The sequence below is a fragment of the Gadus chalcogrammus genome, chromosome 14 (genome assembly GCF_026213295.1).
Source record: "Gadus chalcogrammus isolate NIFS_2021 chromosome 14, NIFS_Gcha_1.0, whole genome shotgun sequence".
In the NCBI taxonomy this organism is placed as follows: Eukaryota; Metazoa; Chordata; class Actinopteri; order Gadiformes; family Gadidae; genus Gadus; species Gadus chalcogrammus.
The window spans coordinates 28,747,722-28,770,978 of record NC_079425.1 but is presented as its reverse complement, the minus strand read 5'-3'; the positions used below and the strand labels follow the sequence as shown (position 1 = coordinate 28,770,978).

At 42.1% G+C, this 23,257-nt stretch overlaps 1 protein-coding gene across 1 annotated transcript; it reads left to right on the top strand.

Moving 5' to 3' along the window:
- The first annotated feature begins 6,794 nt into the window (after positions 1–6,794).
- On the top strand, positions 6,795–20,963 carry LOC130403431 (cytochrome c oxidase subunit 5A, mitochondrial-like). The gene is made up of 5 exons (XM_056607786.1): positions 6,795–6,933; positions 11,059–11,175; positions 11,265–11,386; positions 20,439–20,567; positions 20,833–20,963. Exons 1-4 carry the CDS (start codon positions 6,861–6,863, stop codon positions 20,550–20,552), a joined length of 426 nt encoding a protein of 141 aa, XP_056463761.1. The 5' UTR covers positions 6,795–6,860; the 3' UTR covers positions 20,553–20,567; positions 20,833–20,963.
- The last annotated feature ends 2,294 nt before the right edge of the window (positions 20,964–23,257 follow it).

Sequence of the window (23,257 nt, the reverse complement as noted above, 5' to 3'; positions counted from 1 at the left end):
TATTAATAGCCCTACTATTGCTGTTTTCGCTTCAATTTTTGTACTTCTCTACTCATTGCTTTGACAATGCAACATTAAAAGTTACTAACAGCGACTTCACAGAAGCTCTGGTTTATGGCCCCCCACTGCCCTTGGGCCCCTGGGCATGTGCCCGGTGTGCCCGTGCGGTAATCCACCCTTGCCTGTAAACAATGCAACGTGTGCGAACTCCTGTACCCGTCTGTCTGTGAGAGTTACAGGCCCAGTAAGAGCCAAAATAAGATTTGGGGAACTATGAAGACTGGGACCCAAAGGTATGACCTTAACAGATGTAATGTGAGGAATAACGAAGTGACCACATCTAAAGGTGCGGCCACACCAGACGCGTATCTCGCGTACTTTTTACGCGAGATACGCGCGTAAAATGTTGCTTGACCATTTTGTGTCAAAAATGGTCACATACGCGCAATACGCGCCATACGCGCATACGTCACTCGCCTAGATGAGTCCAATGTCCATGCAAGTGAACGGAGCGTTCCCTCTTCGTCATAACTATCAAACCAAATGTTATGTTATGTTACTATTTCCACCCAGAATAAAGAAAGTTGTCGGCCGTGGCTGTGTGTGTGTGTCTTGCCCCAGGATGAGGCTCCCCACGGTAAAGGCTCCAACACTTGGGTGTGTGTGTGTGTGTGTGTGTTGCCCCAGGATAAGCTGCGCTGGAGTCCGAGGTAGGAAACCCAAACGCCGCCGTGTTTGGGTGATAGAGTTTAGATCGGGTTAGATTAAATAATCTCGGATATAAATAACAATAATCGGGTTAAATAACTTCACATGGTGTGTCTGGTGTGTTTCCAGCATTCGTAGTGTTGATCAGCAGATATATAGTCCGCCAAGACGTTGAGGTTGCTTAGTAACCAGAGACTCTGTCCATGCAAGTGAACGGAGCGTTCCCTCTTCGTCATAACTATCAAACCAAACATCCTTCACATTCACCGAGCGAACATTATGAAAGTAAAATGCACATTTCTCGCTAGAAATGTTTCCATAAAAGCATTTAATGGCGTAACTATGTTACTATTTCCACACAGAATAAAGAAAGATGTCGGCCGTATGCTTCTGTCCAAGCTCACTACTCTCTGCCAGTGACGTCGGGTCAAGCTCAACGCTGATTGGGCAACGCGGCTATCGTCAGACGCGTATCTCGCGTACTTCGCGTAAAAAGTTAAATTTTTTGAACTCTTGAAATGTACGCGATATACGCGCGTATAGCGCGTAAATATACGTGCCACATACGCGCTATACGCGCGTACAATGTTGCTTATACGCTTAATACGCGTGAAACGCGTAATACGCGTATTAAACCAATGGTTCCCTATGGAAAAAATGGCGATTTGAGACGCGAAGTACGCGAGATACGCGTCTGGTGTGGCCGCACCTTAAGGGCAAAAATGTACCTCAATAGACATAGTGAAAAGCTACATGTGTGAAGCACATTAAGTTACACCAATCACAGGAGCACTAACAACAGTCTTTTTATTCAACAAAACAATTAAAAAATAACTACAAAAAATAGATTGTAAACTATTAACATAAAAGATAAATCAGAGTTGTGTGGCGCAGGCGTCACGGGGAGGGGGACGGGGGACAGGGAGGGGGAGAGGTGTTTGACTCAAAAGAGGCAAACACCTTCAGGTTTCTCCTGTCCATCATCTCCACACAGAACAGTTCATAGTCAGTATGTAATCTGAATGAGAATTGGAATGGTTTCCACGTTTCTTCCTCATCCCCGCCGTCATGGGATTTGCGCTGTGTTGATGCTGCCATCTGCTCCTAACCTTCCATCCCAATGACCTCTGGGAGAGAAACGCTGTCCTTGAAGGACTGTAACTGGCACCATGCTGCTGCCTGAATTGTGTCCTTCAGGACAACATCATCTTCCTTGAAGAAGAAAGAAAAAATTATCTGTGTCTGTACTTGACACCCTACTCTCCCAAAACCACAAAATGGTATGCAAACAAAGGCTACTACTACTGATGAGTTTTCAGTGATAAAAAACACTATTCAACTAGTCATCAGACTATTTCATCTGGCTATACATACAACCTCCAGCATTACACACATATTACATACCAGGTTCCCAGGTTCCAGTTCCTGGTCTTCAGTTTTGTCTGGAAATAAAACAGATTGTTGTCTGTAATGTTGAGTAGGCTAATACAATGGAATACTAAAAGTAGGCCCTAGTAGATCAGCCATGGAGTAGGCTATAACTTGTATATTGATGGAGATATGTGTACAACTTAATTTGGAAGTAGAAGCCTAATAGAATCAATGATGGGCAGTGATGAAGACCGCTGCTGTCCAGCTGTATTTCAGGGCTCTCGCCATCCACAATTACACTGACGTGTCTCTAAAAGTCAAAGAAAACCAGTATAAACATAAAAGCAGTTTTCTACAAAAAAACATTGCAGCGTTTCGGTTTTCTATTTTTCGGCTGCTTTGTATAAGATGGCTTGTGCATATACACAATGTAATTAGACTAAAATAATATTGATATTCGATTTCTGTGGACTCTTATGAACATTTCAAGACCCAACATGAAGTATCAAATCATTGCTAAGGATATGTAAGAATGCACCAAGGGTGGGGGAGTGTGAGGGGGGCTATTTTGACCTAAGACACTAGGATATATTTGATCTATATTCACTAAACATATTTATTCCACCGAATGGTTGACATTGGTTGACATTCCTGAGATTCTAAGCTTTCAAACGGTGTATGACATGACTATATCACTCAACCTTATGATGCTGAAAATTGACCTAGCATGTTGGGGGGAACATGCTAGGTCTAACTAAAACTTTCCCGTCGGTGGGATTTGACGATTAAGTAGTTAACAAGACATAATACACAATTGCATGAATATTACTAAATATATTAAGCATTTTGACAGTCTCACTTACTTGCATGTTTTAGGCATCACTCGCTCGGGCGGGCACACTCTAATTTCAGGTAATTACAGGTAAATTTCAGCTAATTTCAGGTCAGAAACGGGATCAGAAATGCTGTTTGACCAGTCCTCTTAATGTGAACTGAGTGGCCGCCCCCTCGATGTGGACTGAGTGCCCGCCCCCTCCATGTGGACTGAGTGCCCGCCCCCTCCATGTGGGCGGAGCGCCGGCCCCCTCCATGTGGACTGAGTGCCCGCCCCCTCCATGTGGGCTCCCCTCCGTCTGCGGGCTGCAGTCAGGGGCTTCTCAATTCTAAGGGGGATCCTAATTGAGCCTTTCCCCAGGACGGGTAGGCAGCGCTGTAAGAAGGGGAGGGAAATCCTATTAAAACTACCAAATGCTCTCGAGCGGCTCGAGGACGGTGTTTTAAGACTAAACCTACTAAAAGTCACCAACAATTCTCGAGAGGAGCTCAAGGAAGATGGTTTTTAGGACTAAACTACCAACGTTTCCCGAGTGGAGCCCAGGAATTTAACGTTGAGGCAAACTCTCGTGCCCCAGTACACCGCACGACCCCGAGAGCTGCCTTTTTCTTTAGGGATGATGGTTCTAGGACTAAGCTACCAACATTTCTTCAAGAAGAGCTTGAGGTTGGATTTTCTAAATCTAGACTAAAAAGAAATAGAGTCTGAACCGAGCGCTACGGTGTCAAAGTCTTTAAGTTAGAAACCTATTGCTATGAAGGCCGCTATTTTTTGGAAACAGAAGAGCAGGGCAGAGCGAGAACACACGGCACCACACCAGCAGCAGAAGAACCAAAAAGAACGAGTGAGCTTTCTCTGCAGATTTCCCTGTTTTACTCTCCTGATAACAAAAGATCTTTTGATAAACGTTCCAGAGTTTCCCTTATTTTGCCCGAGGGGCAACACAAGAAGCTTGAAGTTGTGCACATGCTATCACGCGCCGAGTGTTCATGCCTCATGGGGTCTAAAGGGACACATGTTCTTTGTATTCCTCCAATGTTTCTCCACAAGGAGACATGTTTAAGCATTCAATTTACTACATAAAAGGGTATATAATGTAACCAGTTGGCTCTATGGTAAGACATTTTAAGGCACATAATTTTAACACATAAGAACATCTAAAGTAAGCAATTTACTTTCACACAAGCAGTTATAAAGAAACCAATTTTCTTTATCCTAAAATATATGTAAGCATTAAAGAAGTTATAAGGTAATCAATTTACCTTATCATAAAATATATGTAAGCATTAAAGAAGTTATAAGGTAATCAATTTACCTTATCATAAAATATATGTAAGCATTAAAGAAGTTATAAGGTAATCAATTTACCTTATCATAAAATATATGTAAGCATTAAAGAAGTTATAAGGTAATCAATTTACCTTATCATAAGAGGTACACAAGAAGTTATAAAGAAACCAATTTTCTTTATCATAAGATATGAGATACACAATATATATGGTGACCTTGTTGAAAGCATGGTGTCACAGCATGATTCTGGAGTGATTCTGGAACGGCTAGGTGCATCAATATAGTGAGTCCTATCGGGACACACGTCACTTCGCATTGGTGGAAGTGAGTAGGGGGAGTGGTTAAGTAGAGCCTTCAGATTGGACGGTTTGACCTACTCAGTTACTGTCGTGTTTTGTATTTATTATTTTACCATTATTGTTTTATAGGGACAAACATTAACAAATTTATCCTACAGGGGATTGATAACGTTCTATCTATTGAACAGAAAGAAACACTTGGTCATACTTTACACACTTTACCACAGCATTGGCCTACTGAATGCCACAGATATATTTTCAGCATTGGACTGAATCCCACACATATTTTCTTCTGAATATTAGTGTTAAGGGCATATAATGCTTACTATCATACGTTAGTTACCATGTCTGTGTGGACACATTTGTATGCAGTCACATGTAAATACAAAAAATCAAATGTTCCTATTGACTTATGATGGTGTAGCCATGCATGTTGTTTTATTATTAATATGTCATTTCGTTTTTTAATGAAAATACTTTGTATAGATGAATTATCCCCAAACTTGTCATCGTAACACCAACTGATGTGTATGAAAAACACTTTGCTTATCTATTGTTACTATTATATTGTTTAAAATGTACGCATATTAAAAAATATATAGCGTATAAAAAGTGGCTGGTAAAAAAGATGAGTGGCTGGTCGATTTTTAAATCTACCTGCCACAGTGGCTGGTGGGCAAAAAAGTTAATTTCCATCTCTGGTTAGCGCGCCTCGCAGAGCCTCGCGGTGAATCGCTGGAAACTGATTTAGGGACCGTCAATAAAGTACTACACGTAAATATATCAATGCAAAATACTTGCAGTTTTTTCAATAGTTTCCATTAGGCCTACATGTGACCCAGACTCCAAACCAGTAATAATTCTAAACCAGTCCGCTCAGCTTTGTTTTGTTTCCCTGGTTACGCCTGAGGCTCTGACTAATACCCGGAACCACCATTACACGCCTGTTGAAACGTTGTTCACTCCTCCAGTAATTAGGACGGACCATAGCTACGACTTTCATGAGGCTTGCAACCATAATTCATGCCATTTTTCATGCTGACCTGATGTAGGCACATCGTGCTTTTTGTGCTTTTTTATTTTTTTTTGTGGGGCCCCGTTGCTATGGTTACTAATTTTAGAGATGATACGCCAGCTAGCGCATTAATTGCGAATGGTAAACAGACAACTTGATGGACCTACTTGTCCAGGTGTCCGTATATCAGGAGTTAATGCACATCCTGCAGCCAATCAGAATCGAGTATTCCCGCAGACCGTGTATAAATGAATATTAATATGCAGGAATTATCATATTTCTTACAATAGCTTCCATGCCATGTGACCCAGTGACTCCAAACCAGTATCCAATTGTAAATCTAAAGCCTAAGAATAAGACACACCACTTGTTATGGTATTTTAGTGTGTCTTCTATTTTATATGAATATTAATATGCAGGAATTATCATATTTCTTTCAATAGCTTCCATGCCATGTGACCAAGCGACTCCAAACCAGTATCCAATTGTAAAAGTAAACCCTAGGAATAAGACACACCACTTTTCATGGTATTTTAGTGCTTCCCCTATTTTATATGAATATTAATATACAGGAATTATCATATTTCTTTCAATAGCTTCCATGCCATGTGACCCAGTGACTCCAAACCAGTATCCAATTGTAAATCTAAAGCCTAAAAAATAGACCCACCACTTGTTATGGTATTTTAGTGCTTCCTCTATTTTATATGAATATTAATATGCAGGAATTATCATATTTCTTTCAATAGCTTACATGCCATGTGAGCCAGTGACTCCAAACCAGTATCCAATTGTAAATCTAAAGCCTAAGAATAAGACACACCACTTGTTATGGTATTTTAGTGCTTCCTCTATTTTATATGAATATTAATATGCAGGAATTATCATATTATCATTCAGTTATGCCGATGGGGAGATTGTCGGTCTCTTCCACGCCAGTCGCGGGGAGCGCGACGTCACATACGAGACGTGTAGCCTTTCTCATTGTGTTTTCTCTACAGCCTTTAACTGAACAATTGCACAATAAACGGTCAAACTCTTGACATGAAAAATTATCATTTAAATCCATAAAAAACATATGTGTAATCCGGGGCATATAAATACTGGGACCAGAAGATAATTACTTTCTCTCCATTGAAACCCATTCATATTTTTCGATCTCATAGGTCCCATGGGCTTTACCTGAAAGGGCGTGACTTCGCCGCTCTATATTTTATAATGCATCCACGTGATTGGCTGGTTAGTTGTTTTATGTTGCGTCTGATGTTATGAACGTCACTTCCGCTACGTCAGTTCCTTAGCATTCGGTACCGTTAGCCCCCGACTCACACCGAACGGGACAATGTTCAGAGCCGTTTTAAGATTGTCGTCTTCGGGGGTGCGGAGTGTGGTAAAGGCAAGACCCGCTTATTCAGGTAGGACTCTCTTTGACCATGTTGGTGATAAAGAAGCCGATTTCAGCAGCTAGTACGGATAGCTATGCTAACATGGGTTTGTGGACCTGCTGTCACGTCCGGGCGGGTTCAGCGAGGGTGACATTGAACTGAATTCAAGTGAAACTCTTAAGCATCGTACGTGAATGATGTGTTAGTCATGTGTATTCTCTTAGTACATTTTGAGGTCTCATGACGTGAGATGATCTGAGTTTCTTTGAACCAGTGACCTTGTGGTGACCGGTTCATGTTTGACTTTCCAAAGGATTCAAGTAGATATATAATCCAACTTCACTATTCACTGTCCTGCCCTTGATATTCAATACGTTTCTTATTGTTTGAAGCATGGTTTTCCTTCCTTGGTTTGTATGACCTTACGGTACGGCCACACCAAACGCGTTACTCGCGTTAGGGGCGTCAAAATTCGGCATTTTTGCATAGGGAACCATTGGTATAGGCGCGTAGACGCGTTAAGGCTGGTTTATGCTCGGTTACGTAAGCGCAAGCGCAAGAGGCCCTTGCGCGCCCTTGCGCCCCCCTTGCGCGACTTCTCACGTCTTGCGTGCGTCGGGCGATTTTTCTAGACTTGCGTCATTTTTTACGTAAGCTTTTACGCGAGCCGCCCAGCCTGCAAGGCTGTGATTGGTTTGCTGGTCTGGTTACTACTTCCTGTCTGGAGTATCACCCGGCAGGCTCATATACAAAAGCATTAACCTGAAGTGTGTAGAACATGACTGGGAGGCGGTTTATAAACAGCCGACGACGACGCCCACACACAAATACACCATATAGGCTTCACTTGGGTAGTCTTCGACCAATACCAGGAAAATCTCCTTTTCATGGTTCAATTTGAGAAACGCTGCCGTAGGAGGAAGGAGGGTGGGTGGTTTGATAGAATGGAACCCGGCAGGCTCATATACAAAAGCATTGACGTGAAGTGAAGTTAACTTTGCTGCCATCACATTATGTCGTTTTAAAATGTAGAGAGATATGCACATTTATACAACCCCAATGATCAACAACTTCATCACCCCTGTTCCTCTGTCTGTTGCCATCATTCACTGTGTATGGGGAGAACACGATCTGGCACATAAACAAACCAACGACTCCCACAGACAAAGACGTCATTCTCGAGGTCGTCTTCAACGAAAAACTTTACTCCACATATTACTCCACCTACTGTTCTGGCGGTAAATTGCTTGGCAACACGCGCAACCTAAAAGGGAGCATGAATTGCTTTGAGTAAATTTTGCGCAACAACTTACACCAACGCTGAAGCATGCAGCCGCCTTAACGCGCCCAACGCGCCAACGCCCGGAGTTCAGAAATCTGAACTTTCAACGCTCCAACGCGTGACGCTTGGCCGCGATAGCCAATCAGCGTTGAGCTTGACCCGACGTCACTGGCAGAGAGTAGTGAGCTTGGACAGAAGCATACGGCCGACATCTTTCTATATTCTGGGTGGAAATAGTAACATAGTTACGCTATTAAATGCGTTTATGGAAACATTTTTAGCGAGAAATGTGCATTTTACTTTCATAATGTTCGCTCGGTGAATGTGAAGGATGTTTGGTTTGATAGTTATGACGAAGAGGGAACGCTCCGTTCACTTGCATGGACAGAGTCTCTGGATGCTAAGCAACCTCAATGTCTTGGCGGACTATTTCTCTGCTGATCAACACTACGAATGCTGGAAACACACCAGACACACCATGTGAAGTTATTTAAACCGATTATTGTTATTTATATCAGAGATTATTTAATCTAACCCGATCTTCACCCTGCTACCCTTTGGCAGGCGCTACCGGGCCACCACAGCCCGCACCTCCAGACTGCAGAACAGTTTCATCCCCAGGGCCATCACAGAACTTAATAATCACACTACACTCCTACCCTCCACCCAGCACAACTGCACTTTTGTTAGTGGTTGCACAAACAAATTTTGTTGTGTATCCAATGCACAATGACAAATAAAGTCTATTCTATTCTAAACTCTTCCCCCAAACACGGCGGCGTTTGGGTTTCCTACCTCGGACTCCAGCGCAGCCACGGCCGACAACTATCTTTATTCTGGGTGGAAATAGTGACATAGTTACGCCATTAAATGCGTTTATGGAAACATTTTTAGCGAGAAATGTGCATTTTACTTTCATATTGTTCGCTCGGTGAATGTGAAGGATGTTTGGTTTGATAGTTATGACGAAGAGGGAACGCTCCGTTCCATTGCATGGACTGAGTGTCTGGATGCTAAGCAACCTCAACGTCTTGGCGGACTATTTCTCTGCTGATCAACACTACGAATGCTGGAAACACACCAGACACACCATGTGAAGTTATTTAACCCGATTATTGTTATTTATATCAGAGATTATTTAATCTAACCCGATCTAAGCTCTATCACCCAAACACAGCAGCGTTTGGGGTTCCTACCTCGGACTCCAGCGCAGCCACGGCCGACAACTATCTTTATTCTGGGTGGAAATAGTAACATAGTTACGCCATTAAATGCGTTTATGGAAACATTTTTAGCGAGAAATGTGCATTTTACTTTCATAATGTTCGCTCGGTGAATGTGAAGGCTGTTTGGTTTGATAGTTATGACGAAGAGGGAACGCTCCGTTCACTTGCATGAACATGGACTCATCTAGCTGCGTTGGCGCGTTGACGCGTTGGAAGCGTTGAACCGAGTAACCACCCCACAATGATCAAGCGTCAGGTTAGGTGCGTTACTCGCGTTATCCAACGCGAGTAACGCGTTTGGTGTGGCCGCACCGTTACATTTCCTGAGCAGTCTTCTAACCTAATTTGCGCATCCCTATCGCACGACTACTGACGTTCTGGATTCAACCGAGCGGGTAAAAGTTAGCAGCAGGTTGGATATTCGCCGGATATTCAGTTTTGCAATCGGATTCATCCCGCAATCGGCCTAATCAACACAATTGCACTATATTACGGGTGTGGTATGTTGAGGAGAGTATAGGACAGCTTATTGACAAAAAATCGCACCGAAATTAGTTGTTGCTATCGATATCTGTGCAAGAACAGCGCTGTAATCTACGGTCCGGCTGCAATCTGTTTTAGGGACCGTCCACAAATTACACCCCACAGACTGGTGACATAGACGTTACCATGGAATTGTTTCAGTAAAGAAATCACCATAAATCAATATAAACACATATTCTCATTCTGATTGCTGTAGTACTTGCCAATGGTGGGCTTTTATTTACTACGGGTCATTATTATTTTGCATAATAGTGAAACAGGATGCAGTTAATAGTTTAAAATATTCCCCAAAAATCAATAAAACTACATTTTCTCATTCTGATTGCTGTAGTAGGCCTACCTGCCAATGGTGGGCTTTTATTTACTACGGGTCATTATTTGTTGACATTTTGCATTTTAGCGAATGAGGATGCAATCAATAGTTTAAAATATTCACCAAAAATCAATACAACTACATTTTCTCATTCTGATTGCTCTAGTACTCGCCAATGGTGGGCTTTTACTTAATAAGGGTCATTAATTGTTGACATTTTGCATAATAGTGAAACAGGATGAAATTAATATTTTAAACTATTAATTGCTGTGTTTCACTATTATGCAAAATGTCAACAAATAATGACCCGTAGTATGTAAAAGCCCACCATTGGCAAGTACTACAGCAATCAGAATGAGAAAATATGTTTCAAGTGATTTGTGGTGATTTCTTTCCTGAAACAATTCTATGGTAACGTTTATGCCAACAGTCTGTGGGGTGTAATTTGTAGACAGTCCCTAAAACAGATGGCAGGCAGGACGTTGATTCAATAGCGTTTCTCGCACAGATATCGATAGGAGCAACATGTCGCTGTGGGTAAATGAAAACCGAATATACAGCGAATATCGAATCTGCGGCTGACTATTACCCGCTATTCAACCGATAGTCCATTCTATGAATCACTGCTTACACAAACGGTACAATTACACATTGCCCTAAAAAGCCATTTGCCTCGAGATTAATTATTACATTTTATGAAATAAGTTTACAACGATAACTGGCGCTACAAATTGCTTCCACTCACGGACCCCTTGAAACGGGATTGTAACCATTGATATTTTCTTCTGAAGCTCCTTTGGCTTCCAGATCCTTCTCCCATGGGAAGGTTGAGACGGATGAGGAGTTTGATGCTCGCTGGGTGACCTACTTTAGCAAGCCAGACATTGATGCCTGGGAGTTGAAGAAAGGTCAGGCTTTAACAGAAATAATATAATGGTAATGTTAATCATTCATAACTAGAAATGTGTTAATTTGGGTGTTTTTATTATGTCAAAAGGCATGAACACCCTTATTGGGTACGACCTGGTGCCTGAGGCCAAGATCTTGGACTCTGCCCTGAGGGCTTGTCGCAGACTGGATGACCTGGCCAGTGCCATCCGCATCCTGGAGGCTGTGAAGGTGAGCTCATGTACATGCAACAGTTGGACCATGAGTGGAAGATCAGAGGAGCTGTCACACTAAATTTGTACCGGCTGCCAAATTTGTACCGGGCGTGTCATCAATACGTAATCCATTCCAAACCTGCCCGGCAACAGATGATCGCGTCGTCCGTTGCCTGGCAACGGACGATCGCGTCGAATGACGTGAAAGGTTAACGAACATTCGCGAACCTTCTATCTAGCGATCCGTTATCTGTATTGTGCTATTTCGTCCTTGACCTGCTTTAAACACTCAGTTTACTTGCTAAATTTGATTAAACAATGAAATACAATACAAATATAAAGTAAAAACAAGTGTTATCTAGCGATCCGTTTTCTGTATTATGTTATTTCGTCTTTGGCAACATGAGCGCGAATGTTTTTTGAAACCCGCTTTAAACACTCAGTTTACTAGCTAAATTTGATTAAAAAATGAAATACAATACAAATATAAAGTAATAACAAGTGTTATCTAGCGATCCGTTAACTGTACTATGTTATTTCGTCTTTGGCAACATGAGCGCGAATGTTTTTTTAACCTTCCCGGCAACGGACGACGCGATCATCTGTTGCAGGTTTGGAATGGATTACGTATGGATGACGCGCCCGGTACAAATTTGGCAGCCGGTACAAATTTAGTGTGACAGAGCCGGTAGGGGGTGGAAATGTCCTTCAAGAATTGTTTGAGGCTTAGGGTTAGAACGTTTTGGAGGCCCATTGGTTTGATTTAATATGACTGATGGTGTACATTAACACTTTACAATGTTGACAATTATTGAATCTCAATTTAATCCTAAAGGAGTTTGGGTGGTGGTAGAAAATATTGATTTGTGCCTGGTAAATAAAACTAATTTCCTGACTGTCTTGAAGTGCACTTAATATACATTTTTAGACGGATTTAAATTCCTTTAGTACACAGTTGACTAATCTGTCTTTTCGAATTGAGCTCTCTGCCGCCATTATTTCATTGAACTCACTATGATTGCCTTAATTGTGGTTCTGTATTTATTTTTTATTGGATTTATTATTTTGTTTAAAAGATTGCATTATTTTCCCTTCCACATTGAAAATAAACCGGCCATACACATTTTAGCAGTAGACTTTGGAAGAGGGTTTCAAGCACAAATCATTAAATCATCATTGGTGGCTCTGTCCTGGGTAACATTTACATTTAGGGCATTTAGCAGACGGGTAAGAAGGGGCTTAATGTAATTAGTAGGGATGCACCGATCCGCTTTTTTCACCTCCGACACCGATACCGATATCTGAGGTTTAGTATCGGCCGATACCGATCCGATACCGATATAGAAAAACAGCGCGAAATTATGGCTACAAACTGTAAGTTTCATTGAGGGGAAAAGACTGGGATCATGAGACTTGAATTTTTGGAGGTGCTTTATAAGGTTTGTGGTTATTAAAGCTAGAAGGTTTAGTACCACCCCTCGGGACATTTACTTTGCATATGTTGCATGTAGCCGTGGAGCTTGCTGGCTTAGGTAAAGTGAAATAGCTCCAGATAGCAGATCCTTTTGCTCGCTCCATTTTGCAATCACTGTAGGCTCCGCACGGCGTGTTGCTTGTTAATGACGTCACTCACAGCGCACAGCATAGAAACTGAATAGATCAGCCAATAGATAGATAGATACACTTTTATTAATCCTGTGAGAACATTTTCGTGGGAAATTCAATTATCAAAGCAGCAAGGTAGTAGGAATAGGATTCAAGTATGTACAAAAACGTAAAAAAAATATATATATATATATATTTTTTAAATATGGATCGGCCCATTTGTCACCGATACCCGATCTAGAAATGTCTTCAATATCGGTACCGATACCGATACAAATATCGGATCGGTGCATCCCTAGTAATTAGTAGTGCTGTCAAGTAGGGTTGCCGCGGTACACGGTATTACGGGTGTTACCGGTGTTGAGGCCAACACCGATTACTCGGTGTTGCACACCGGCAACACCGAGTTTTTTTTTTTTTTTTTTCCAGTAATAAAAAACAAATTCAGTAAAAATTCATAATATAATTAAGAAAATTAAAATGTGTAGAATAGGCCACAGTTCTGCTCTGTGTGGGATTATTGGCGCACCGAGAATATACGCGCTTACTTACAAGACCGGTAACCATAGCAACGCCGGTAAACAAACGGCGCGAAGCCCAATCCCTACGCGAGCTCCCCGCGCTACGGCCATCCGGAGACGCACAAAGCTTTTGGCCGTGGTATTATGATATATAAAATTATATCATGATACTATTATATATATAGAACGTTATAAGACGCCGAGAATTAGCGCGCTGCCAGCCGCTGTCACCGAGTGTGAGAGGAGAGTTGACGGAGAAGATGGCGGTTGACCTATAGTTTCAAAGTTAATACCGTTTATACCCGTCAGTGTTTCCCACAGACCAAGGACCAATGTGTGGTGCGGGGGTGGGTGGGGGGGGGGTTGGGGTGGGCGGGCGGCGTGGCATGGCGACGCGGCGGCGTCAGCGCACGAGTTTAGTTTTTACCAGAACTTTTGATTCTGTGACATTCAAGGAATGAATTGCAACAGACAACTAAAGCTGGAGGTTTTTATTTCAAGTACAAATTATCTCAAGACCTACCTGAACCAATATTTAACTTTTTTAGGAAAAATAAAATAAATGGTAACGATATACTACTAGGTACAACAAGGCAACTAACTAAAATAATTAATCCAATGCACATATTGTCAGGGAGGGCAGCCGACTGAGGGCAGCCGACAGGAGCTGGACTAGGATGTCCAGCTCCTGGAACCTCCTTTTCAGTTCTGTTTCCAGGCCAGTAATGTAGGGTTGGAAGACCTACAATGAACAGATCAGCACATTTTCTCTACCAGGAACAGAAGGGTCGAAATTACTTTCCCTACTCTTATTTTTTTAAAAGTTAAAATCTACACTAATCTGTTTCCACCTCACCTGTTGTTTCAGCAACATTTTGTCTGCTGTCCTCCTGGCCTATATTAATCAGTATATCTCCTGAACAGCCCGGCCCCTGAGAAGCACTGGGTTGTTCAGCACTGTTTGATGCCTAGGAACATTCAAAATAAATGTATTATATATTTAATAAACATTTACTAGCAACAGCCATTTGACTGTTCAACTTGATTTCAGACTAAGCTAACTACCTCCTCAAGCTGCTCCGCGTCGTCTGGACGAGGCCTTTTTGGTGCAGAAAAAACTTTTCAATGCTCATCTGGATTAAAGCAACAAACATTCAGAGTCAGAATAAAATAATATTAAGAATAGAATGTAATTAATGTTTTCTATTCTTTTTGATATAGGCCTATCTAAACTATAACCGTATTTCATCTTAATCGCAGTGTTCACTGCGTTACCAACGACGTTGTCTATGATGACGGGTGCGGGATGTTCAATATCAATAACGTTGAGTTCATAAAGCTAATATTACCTTTTCTGAGTTAACAAAAAATTTGGGCAGGTGTGTTAGACCACAGTATATCATACTAACCTTTGGTAAACTGCAAATGTCGCAGACCGTCTTCTCTGTGCCAAATATATTTTTCCATTGACCTCAAGCATTGCGCGTGTACAGGAGGAGCGGGCGAATCAGCCGTCGGTGAGTGTGCATCTAACTCCGCGTTTACATGCGGACACATCTGATCCGCATAGATGTGGAAGAACAGCTCAATCGGAATAGAAAAGTATCATATATATATATATACGCCTCAATCGGTTCGGAATAGAATTCTATGCGGAATAGAAGAGGTGGGGTAGTCCGCTATAAACACTTATTCCGATTAGTTTGGGGTTTAACTTCCGATTGGTCCACACTTTACCGCTGTCAAGGAAATTGGATTTATTGCCTGATTCACGTCTTTGTTATTATCACTCCGTAGTAGTTACAGTAGTCCGGTAACTTATCAACCCCAGCGTGTCCGGTTGCTAAGCGACGGGTGACATCGGTGGGTTCATGTGTTAGCGTATCGTCGCTCTCACTCCGTGTGTGTGTGTGTGTGTGTACGAGAATGACGGGGAGAACGAGTGCTATGCGGAGATGAATGGATGGAACGATTTTTAGATTTCCAAATCGCGTTATAAAAAAATAAATAATAATAATATTAATTAATAAAAGAAAAAAAAGAAAATCAATTCGTGGCGCTCGATGTTGATTCTGTGGCGCTGCGGCACACAATGGTCTATGTATGGGAAACACTGCCCGTGTTGACACGAGCGTATTACTCTGTGTGAAAATGTCCACACCGCGGCAACCCTACTGTCAAGCGATTACAATTTTTAATCGCATTAATGTCATAGTTAAAGGTTGGGTATGGGATTTGCGAAACGCAAGCAGATTTTGAAAACACACAACTCAAATGGTCCTACCCACAATCCTTCAATGCTGACTCTGACTCCACCCATTCAAAGTACATGGACGCGCAATCATGCACAAGCGTGAACACAGATGCGCGAGAGCGAGCCATTAGCTAGTTAGCTAGCTCCAGTAGCTACCACAGGTTAACAACAAACTGAAGCTTGCTCTGGGTCACGAGCTTTGAGTACGTGCACGAACTGTCCAATGCCACTCTGTGGTTCTGGAAATCATTGACTGGAGTTTTTCGAGCCCTACCCGTTCCACAGATGATTGACTTGTTTAATTTTCATGTCAGTACTTCTAACTCAGTGGCTGTAAGTGGGTTATGATAAGGATTTCCAGTAATTTTGCAAAAATTGCCAAAAAAGAGAATTCCATACCCAACCTTGAACTTTCGAACAAAACTCTTGCTCAGCAAAGATGGGGAAATACTATATAATTTATTTATACCAGTATAAATATTCCTACCGTACGTAGGCCTATACACATTACCAGGCTATCGAAACACACACACTCGCACTCACACTCACACACACACAGTGGTAGAGTGGTAATCGGGAGAATTCCCGTTGGGCCGTTAATGTTTCGGAGCTGTCGGGCTGATTACTGCAGGATAACTATATTTTGTTCATAAAAGTTCCTTTGTCTAGCTCGCATCAAATTTAAGACGATGTTACTGGCATACAAGGCAGTCGATGGAACTGCCCCTTCCAGGGGTTGACACTAACAGTTGCCCGCTTGCCCGGGGCAAGTAAAAAAAATGTTTGGGCAAGTTGAGATTTTTTCTGGTTGCCCGAACGGGCAAGTGGATTTTGGGTTGATGTTAATATAAAAGCTATTTATTCAAATGTTTTTAGAAATTGCAGAACAACCTTTTGTTCCGCAAAACCACACAAAATAGAAGTATTTGCAATTGATCAGCGCAACGTCTTCTCTTCTCTCGGAAAGTGAGTTAACAGACACGCATCGCTTCAGTGCGAATATAGCCCCGCCTTCTGTCACTCACTCGCAGTGCGGTCTCTGGCAGTGATTCGCTAAAGGTTAGCCAACACAGCTAGCATCTCAAGTGCAGCACCTCCGTGAACGGTTTAGGTACAAGTTAAATGGAGTAGTGATGGAGGAGTGCAGTTTGGAAGTACTTTGGATTGAGGCAAATTATCAAGGAAAGTCAAGAACACGGTTTTGGGTTTCATAACTGTGCACATGCACACAGCAAGAGCGATCTTTTTCACGAAATTGGACCCTCACAAACTACTGTATATATTACATGAAAGCTGAGCCTCCACTTATTCCAACAGTCCAAACCATATCATTCTGTGACTAAAACTCGCAAATAACAACTTAAGAAGAAACGTCCCCTTTTCTTTTAACAACCAAAAATGAAGTATTACCTTTGTGATTTTTGCCCACAAAGTTGATTCTGATCGAATAAAACCACCATAAACAGATTATCCAGTATCTGGGCCAAATTTTGCAACTTAACATGGTGTTTTCAATCAATGAATAAGAGAAGGTTTCTTAGGAAATAGGTAAATTGCCTTCAATCAGAAAACATATTCTTCAGCGCAATCTAGTGGTCATATATTTATTTGCGAGTGTTTGGCTTGGTGCATTCGATTGCCCTGAACTTTAAATAGAGGTGTCATTCAAGTTTCAAAATTGTAAGATATCTACCTTTTTTTGTGCCTCATAGTAAGACAGCGCTCCCAACTGATAACGACCAACTGATACTGATAATTATTTCAGGTGGAAATGTTATCTTCCACTTATGCTGTGTTCCATGGCTTTATTCACTTTAACCAAGTATTATCCCCATTGAATATTTAACTTGCACAACAATCTTTATTTTGGCCCAAAGATGACATTATCGCCCTTGCAGGTGTGGAGATATAATCTATTTACTTTGGGTATGTTCTTTCCTGAAAAAAAACTTTTCCCCTGATATCGAAAATGGTATAGAATATCGATCTTTTTCCAGGAATAGTGTTGAAATTAGAAAATCCAGTATCGTGACTGACAACCCTACTAGAAACGCGATTGTGATTATTCAGTTAGAGCTACAAGAAACTTGAAAGTTAAAAAAGACATATCTTTGCTACTACCTCTGACATATAGTTATACATTTGCATCAAATCATGCAGGTCTACATATAACTTGGCGATAGCTTTAATAGGTTGCAACGGTGGACTGAAATCACTTCATGGCACGATGTGACCAGTGTTTCCGCTAGAAGAAATTGGTGCCGGTCATGTGACCGGGAAGGTTTCATTTTACCGGTCAAATTGGAAAAAAAACGGTCGGATATTGTCCGTGTTTATTGCACTTAAAAAAATTGATAGGCAGGCTATATAAAGAAGAAGTGTGTGATCATATTTTGATTCGCCATGGTTGTTAAATACCGGCCCTCCGCAAAGCTTGCCGCCGGCTTTCGCTAGCTTGCCGCCGTTTAGTTCATAAACCTACGGTAGTCTATAGGGGAGCGTGTCTATGTTCCCCAAGTCCTATGTTCCCCTCTTTGTATGAGACTGGGGAACATAGGACCCTTTTTTTAAAAAAGGTTCCTATGTTCCCTGCTTTTCCCCAAAAAGGGTCCTATGTTCCCCGATATGTATGTGACCGGGGAACATAGGACCCTTTTTTTAAAAAGAGTTCTATGTTCCCCGGTCTGTTACTTTTTCCACCATTACTGCCAAATTCCGGCCGAGATAATTACCATTGCATGTCTTTACCTTTTGTGGAAGAGGGAGAGACGTCGGAGAACCTGACGCAGTATATTCATACGCCGGTAAACAAACCCCGAGAAGCCCAATCCCTACGAGAGCTCCCCGCGTTACGGCCATCCGGAGGCGCACAGAGCTTTTGGCCGTGATATTATTATACAATTATATTATATACTATTATATAAAGAGCTCCGGGAGTCGCAAACGGCAACAATCACTTTCTCCTCCATGCTGCAGTTCACCCCGGACTGCGTTGTGTGTGTTGGCCGGTGAGTTAGCCGGTTGAACGCTGATTGGCTGTTACGTTAGACATGTCACTCTGTTGAACGCCGATTGGCTGTCATTACGCGAATGCCGCGTCAAAGTTTAAATATTTTTTAAAATTGATAGATTGCGGGGAACATAGGACCCTTTTCTGGGAAAAGGGTCCTATGCTCCCCGGTATGTATGGCTACAGGGGAACATAGGACCCTTTTTGGGGAAAACCGGGAACATAGGACCTGCTCAATTTTGTTCTGCTCAATGGTTGAATCTCCTCGTGACTGAATGTTTGTATACATGCGCATGCTGTATGAGCGCAGGGTTGATGCGCTCCACTTTTTTCTGTGGAGAACCAGCGCCTTGAACATTAAGCATAAAACGAAACCGGATCGTTTTCGCCCGTTTCGGCTCCGTGTGGACGGGGCCTTATTTCCAATCGGTCATTCTGACCGGAGACATTTAGAATTTTCGGTCCTCCTCATTGTTTTCCGGTCAAAGACCGGTAATTACCGGACAACGGGAACTCTGGATGTGACCGCTCGATAAATAAGTAGACAAAGAGAAGTTTGTTATTTTTTAAACACAACATGTGTGGAAGCAAACATTCAGCTTCAGTCTGAGCTAGGATGATTTTTCTGAGCCCCCCCAAAACCAGGCCAGGTGCCTGGCAAAAAGAGGCCCGTTCACGATTCTGATTATAATTTGGGCAAGTGAACATCACATTCGGGCAAGTTGAACCTGACCTGTACTTGCCCGATGGGCAAGTGCTTTTGAACCCTTAGTGACAACCCCTGCCCTTCCTACCTCCAAGCATTGCTAAAGCCACACACCCCAGCTCGATCCCTCCGCTCAACTACCTCAGCTGGACGTCTGGAACCGCCATCGCTAAGAGCTAGCAAAGGCCGTCCAGCAAAGTCACAACTTTTCTCGGTTTTGGGACCTCAGTGGTGGAACGAGCTCCCTGCCACTCTCGGGACCGCAGAGTCGCTCACTATTTTCCGAAAAAGACTTAAGACTCACCTGTTCAGAGTCCACCTCGACTCTGCATAGCCACCCTCCCCGTTCTGGCCACCATTGTACACTGTATTGTATTGTAGTACTTAACTGTGTAGCAACTGCAGTGGCTGTAACACAGGGAATTGATTAGCCTAGCGATTGTGGTACTTGCACTTGGTTCTATGAACGTCCTTTCTGTACCGACAGCGATATATTGATGCACTTATGACAAATGTACTTATTGTAAGTCGCTTTGGATAAAACCGTCTGCTAAATGCCCTAAATGTAAATGTCTAGAGGGGAGTAACTGAGCGGCCCCTCCCAAAGTGGTACAGCCCAGGTGGGCCTTGAACTGCGATTGGTCAGAAAGACGTAACAGCTAATGACAACATTGATCTCTCGTGCAGCAGGCTCGAACAGAGTGACACCACACACACACTTTTAAGGAGTTTTTCACCCGCTCCGTATCCTCCTTGCTTGCCCCAACAAGTTTGTGCGGCGTGCTTGTTGTTTTGTTTCCGGTGTAGCGAAGCGTTAATCGCGTGATAAAAAAATTAACGCTGTTAAAATTGCTTTGTGTTAACGCTGTTATTAACGTGTTAAACTGACAGCATTAGTAATTAGAGGTACGGTAAACATTTTAGTTGAAATGTGTGAACAAATTAATGACTTTCCCTTGCTTTTACTCCCAGGATAAATCCGGTCCTCACAAAGACATATATCCATACCTGATTCAGGAGCTGGGGCCTACCCTGGCTGAACTTGGCATCTCAACGCCGGAGCAGCTGGGCATCGACAAGTTATAGAAGGCTTCCTAACAGGTCCTGCTCATTGTTTGCTCAAACCGTGACTCCTATCAAACCTTCCAATAGAATTGGGAGACACATTTATATTGGGCAAATATTATTTAATGGGTATTACAACTCTGGGACTTTCAATGTTCCTTTGATGTTGTACCAGACCTTGTTTTAATAAACCACATTTACATTCATGATTCATGACTCATGTGCAGCCACTGATGCAGTACCTGCACTTAGTCAATATAACCTGCTAACACATTTAGCATTTTTGGTCTTTCCTCCTCAGGTTGTTGTATAAACCCTCGCCCTTCCATCTCTACTGTCTGACGTTGGCTGAATCAGTTTCATGCTGTTGTGTATAAAATAATGGACCTAATAAAGAAAAGGAATATAAACATTTTTTTCTTTTTCTTTTGAGGATGACTAATAACAAAGCCTGTAAACTCTTGCATAAACATTAGAATTATTACGATTGGTTAATTCATGAAATTCTTTTAGGTAAAGGATACAGATTGTAACAATCCGAGCATCAGGCTACTCCTAATGAGTTGTGTTATACAGTTCAGGCCCTTGCTACGGTAAAGGACTAGACGTATTTTTGGCCTACTAGGTACTGGTTTTGGAATGTCACGTTTTATTCTCAAACGTGAGCTTGAAAATCGATTGTCTTTATTTCAAACAAGTAGGCAACAAAAACAAAGTTACAATATTATTATATGAATAAATAAAACAAGCAAAAAACAAACAGACTTTCCAAATGCTCGTAACGGGGTAGGAGGAAGTACATAACTTATCTAGTCCTACCCCTTAACAGATCAATTTAGTTAGTTAAGATGTCTTACTATCAAGATGTCAGTTTATATAATAAAACCGCTATAATAACTACACAGTTCTATCAAAATGTATCTAAATATGAATAATAACTATAATTATATATCATTATAAATAACTTGATTTTATAAAAGACAATTGAAAAATTCTATATACAAAAAACATGTATATTACAAAACTAGTCATGTCCGTCTTACAGAGGCTCTTCTAAATTTCTGTAAGTTAAGATGTCTTATTTGTTTTTTTAAACCGTTTTATGTTTTGGCTTTTCTGTACTTCCACACTTAACTTATTCAACAATGTAACTCCATAGATGTGACGAGAAAATATCTTTTTGGGTGTGGGTCATGGGCTGTTTCCCAATGTGAAGGTTGCAGCCTTGCTAGGACGCGTCCTATGAAGATGAGACTAGAGTGCTAGCTCGAGTGCTTCCTAGCGTTTGTAACGTTCGGACTTTGGAACGACTTGCTAGTGTGGAAGCGAATCCGCTTCCGCTTTTTAATACTGCGTTTGCGCTTGTAAACCATGGACGTATTATAGAATGGACAACGGATTCCAAAATGCAAAGCTGCAGGGGGGGGGGGGGGGGGGGGGGTCCAGAATTGCGAAAAATTAGTGGATCATTCTTATAATTGACATTTCTCTGGGCCAATCGGAATCTCAGCACTTGGTTCAGAATCTTTCTTATAATTGACATTTCTCTGGGGCAATCAGAATCTTGAGGCACACAGCGCCAACTGAGCTCGCCATTGGATGAGACGGTCGCCTGGCTACTGCGCATGCGCATGCATTCGGCCAAACAACGCAAGAGAGCTTGCGAAACACTCGTCCAGAGGGGTGTTCCACGAACGGAGGTTTAAATTTGCGTATTGGAAGTTAGATACTGCAATGAAGAATCATATAGGAAAAAAATTCGGCATCTTGAGTGGCATCTTGAGCCGTTTTTGTGATACAATTTTACTTCCGCATCTCAAACGCTCGTTTCGAGCGTGACGTAGGAATTGGTAGACGGACGTTCTAATCATCATAGACTACATAGGCAACATAACAATGGATAACAGTTTCGGACCACTTCCGTACAATTTTGAGCCAGCTAGCCGTGAGGGAGAACAGCAACCACCTAATAGGGGGAGACACCATGGCAATAGGAGGGAGATAGAGTTGTGGTGTCAAGAGAATCAGTGGAGAATTGGGCAGGTGTCTTGGTGAGTGACTGGCATTAGCTTGAGTTAATATTAGCTAATGACAGCAAATGATGGCCACGTTTCAATATTTAACAGGCATAACTTTACTAGTACTTGATTATATATGAATCTACAGGATGTATAACTCACCCACTAATAGGGAACGTGAGCTGGGCTTAGACCGTCGTGAGACAGGTTAGTTTTACCCTACTGATGTGTTGTTGCAATAGTAATCCTGCTCCGGCGGACGGACGGGTGGGCGAGCGAGAGAGTGCGCGATCAAACTGAAAGAAAAGAGCGAAGTTAACCTCACATTTCATTTTGATAGGTGCTTGTGTGGGAAATGCCAGCCAATGAGCTCAGCTGAGGAGAGCATGTGTTGCAGGGAGGTGGATCCCTTCTGGGCTCTAGTGGAGACGCTAAACCCCAGACCAGACGTAACATGCCTGACTCTGCATCCAGGCTTTGAGGGATGCTGTCTGAACCCCTTTGTGCTCCAGGTAGCATACTTGGCCTTCAAACAGGAGCATGGCCCTCTGCAGGCCAGCACACACGAGTATGTTCAGTTGTCCACATTCCTTAATAAAATAACTATAAAAAGATCCTAGTTTACCAAGTAAATAGAGCTCAAGTCACAGATTCTGGGGTTTTGAAACCTGCTGAACCCCAGAATTTGTGACTTGCTTTATATGTTGA

Coding starts and splice junctions, on each gene's coding strand:
- LOC130403431 (XM_056607786.1), top strand. CDS start 6,861: ATGTTCAGAGCCGTTTTAAGATTGTCGTCTTCGGGGGTGCGGAGTGTG. Junction 11,176..11,264: donor TGCCTGGGAGTTGAAGAAAG/GTCAGGCTTTAA, acceptor TTATGTCAAAAG/GCATGAACACCCTTATTGGG. Junction 11,387..20,438: donor GCATCCTGGAGGCTGTGAAG/GTGAGCTCATGT, acceptor TTTTACTCCCAG/GATAAATCCGGTCCTCACAA.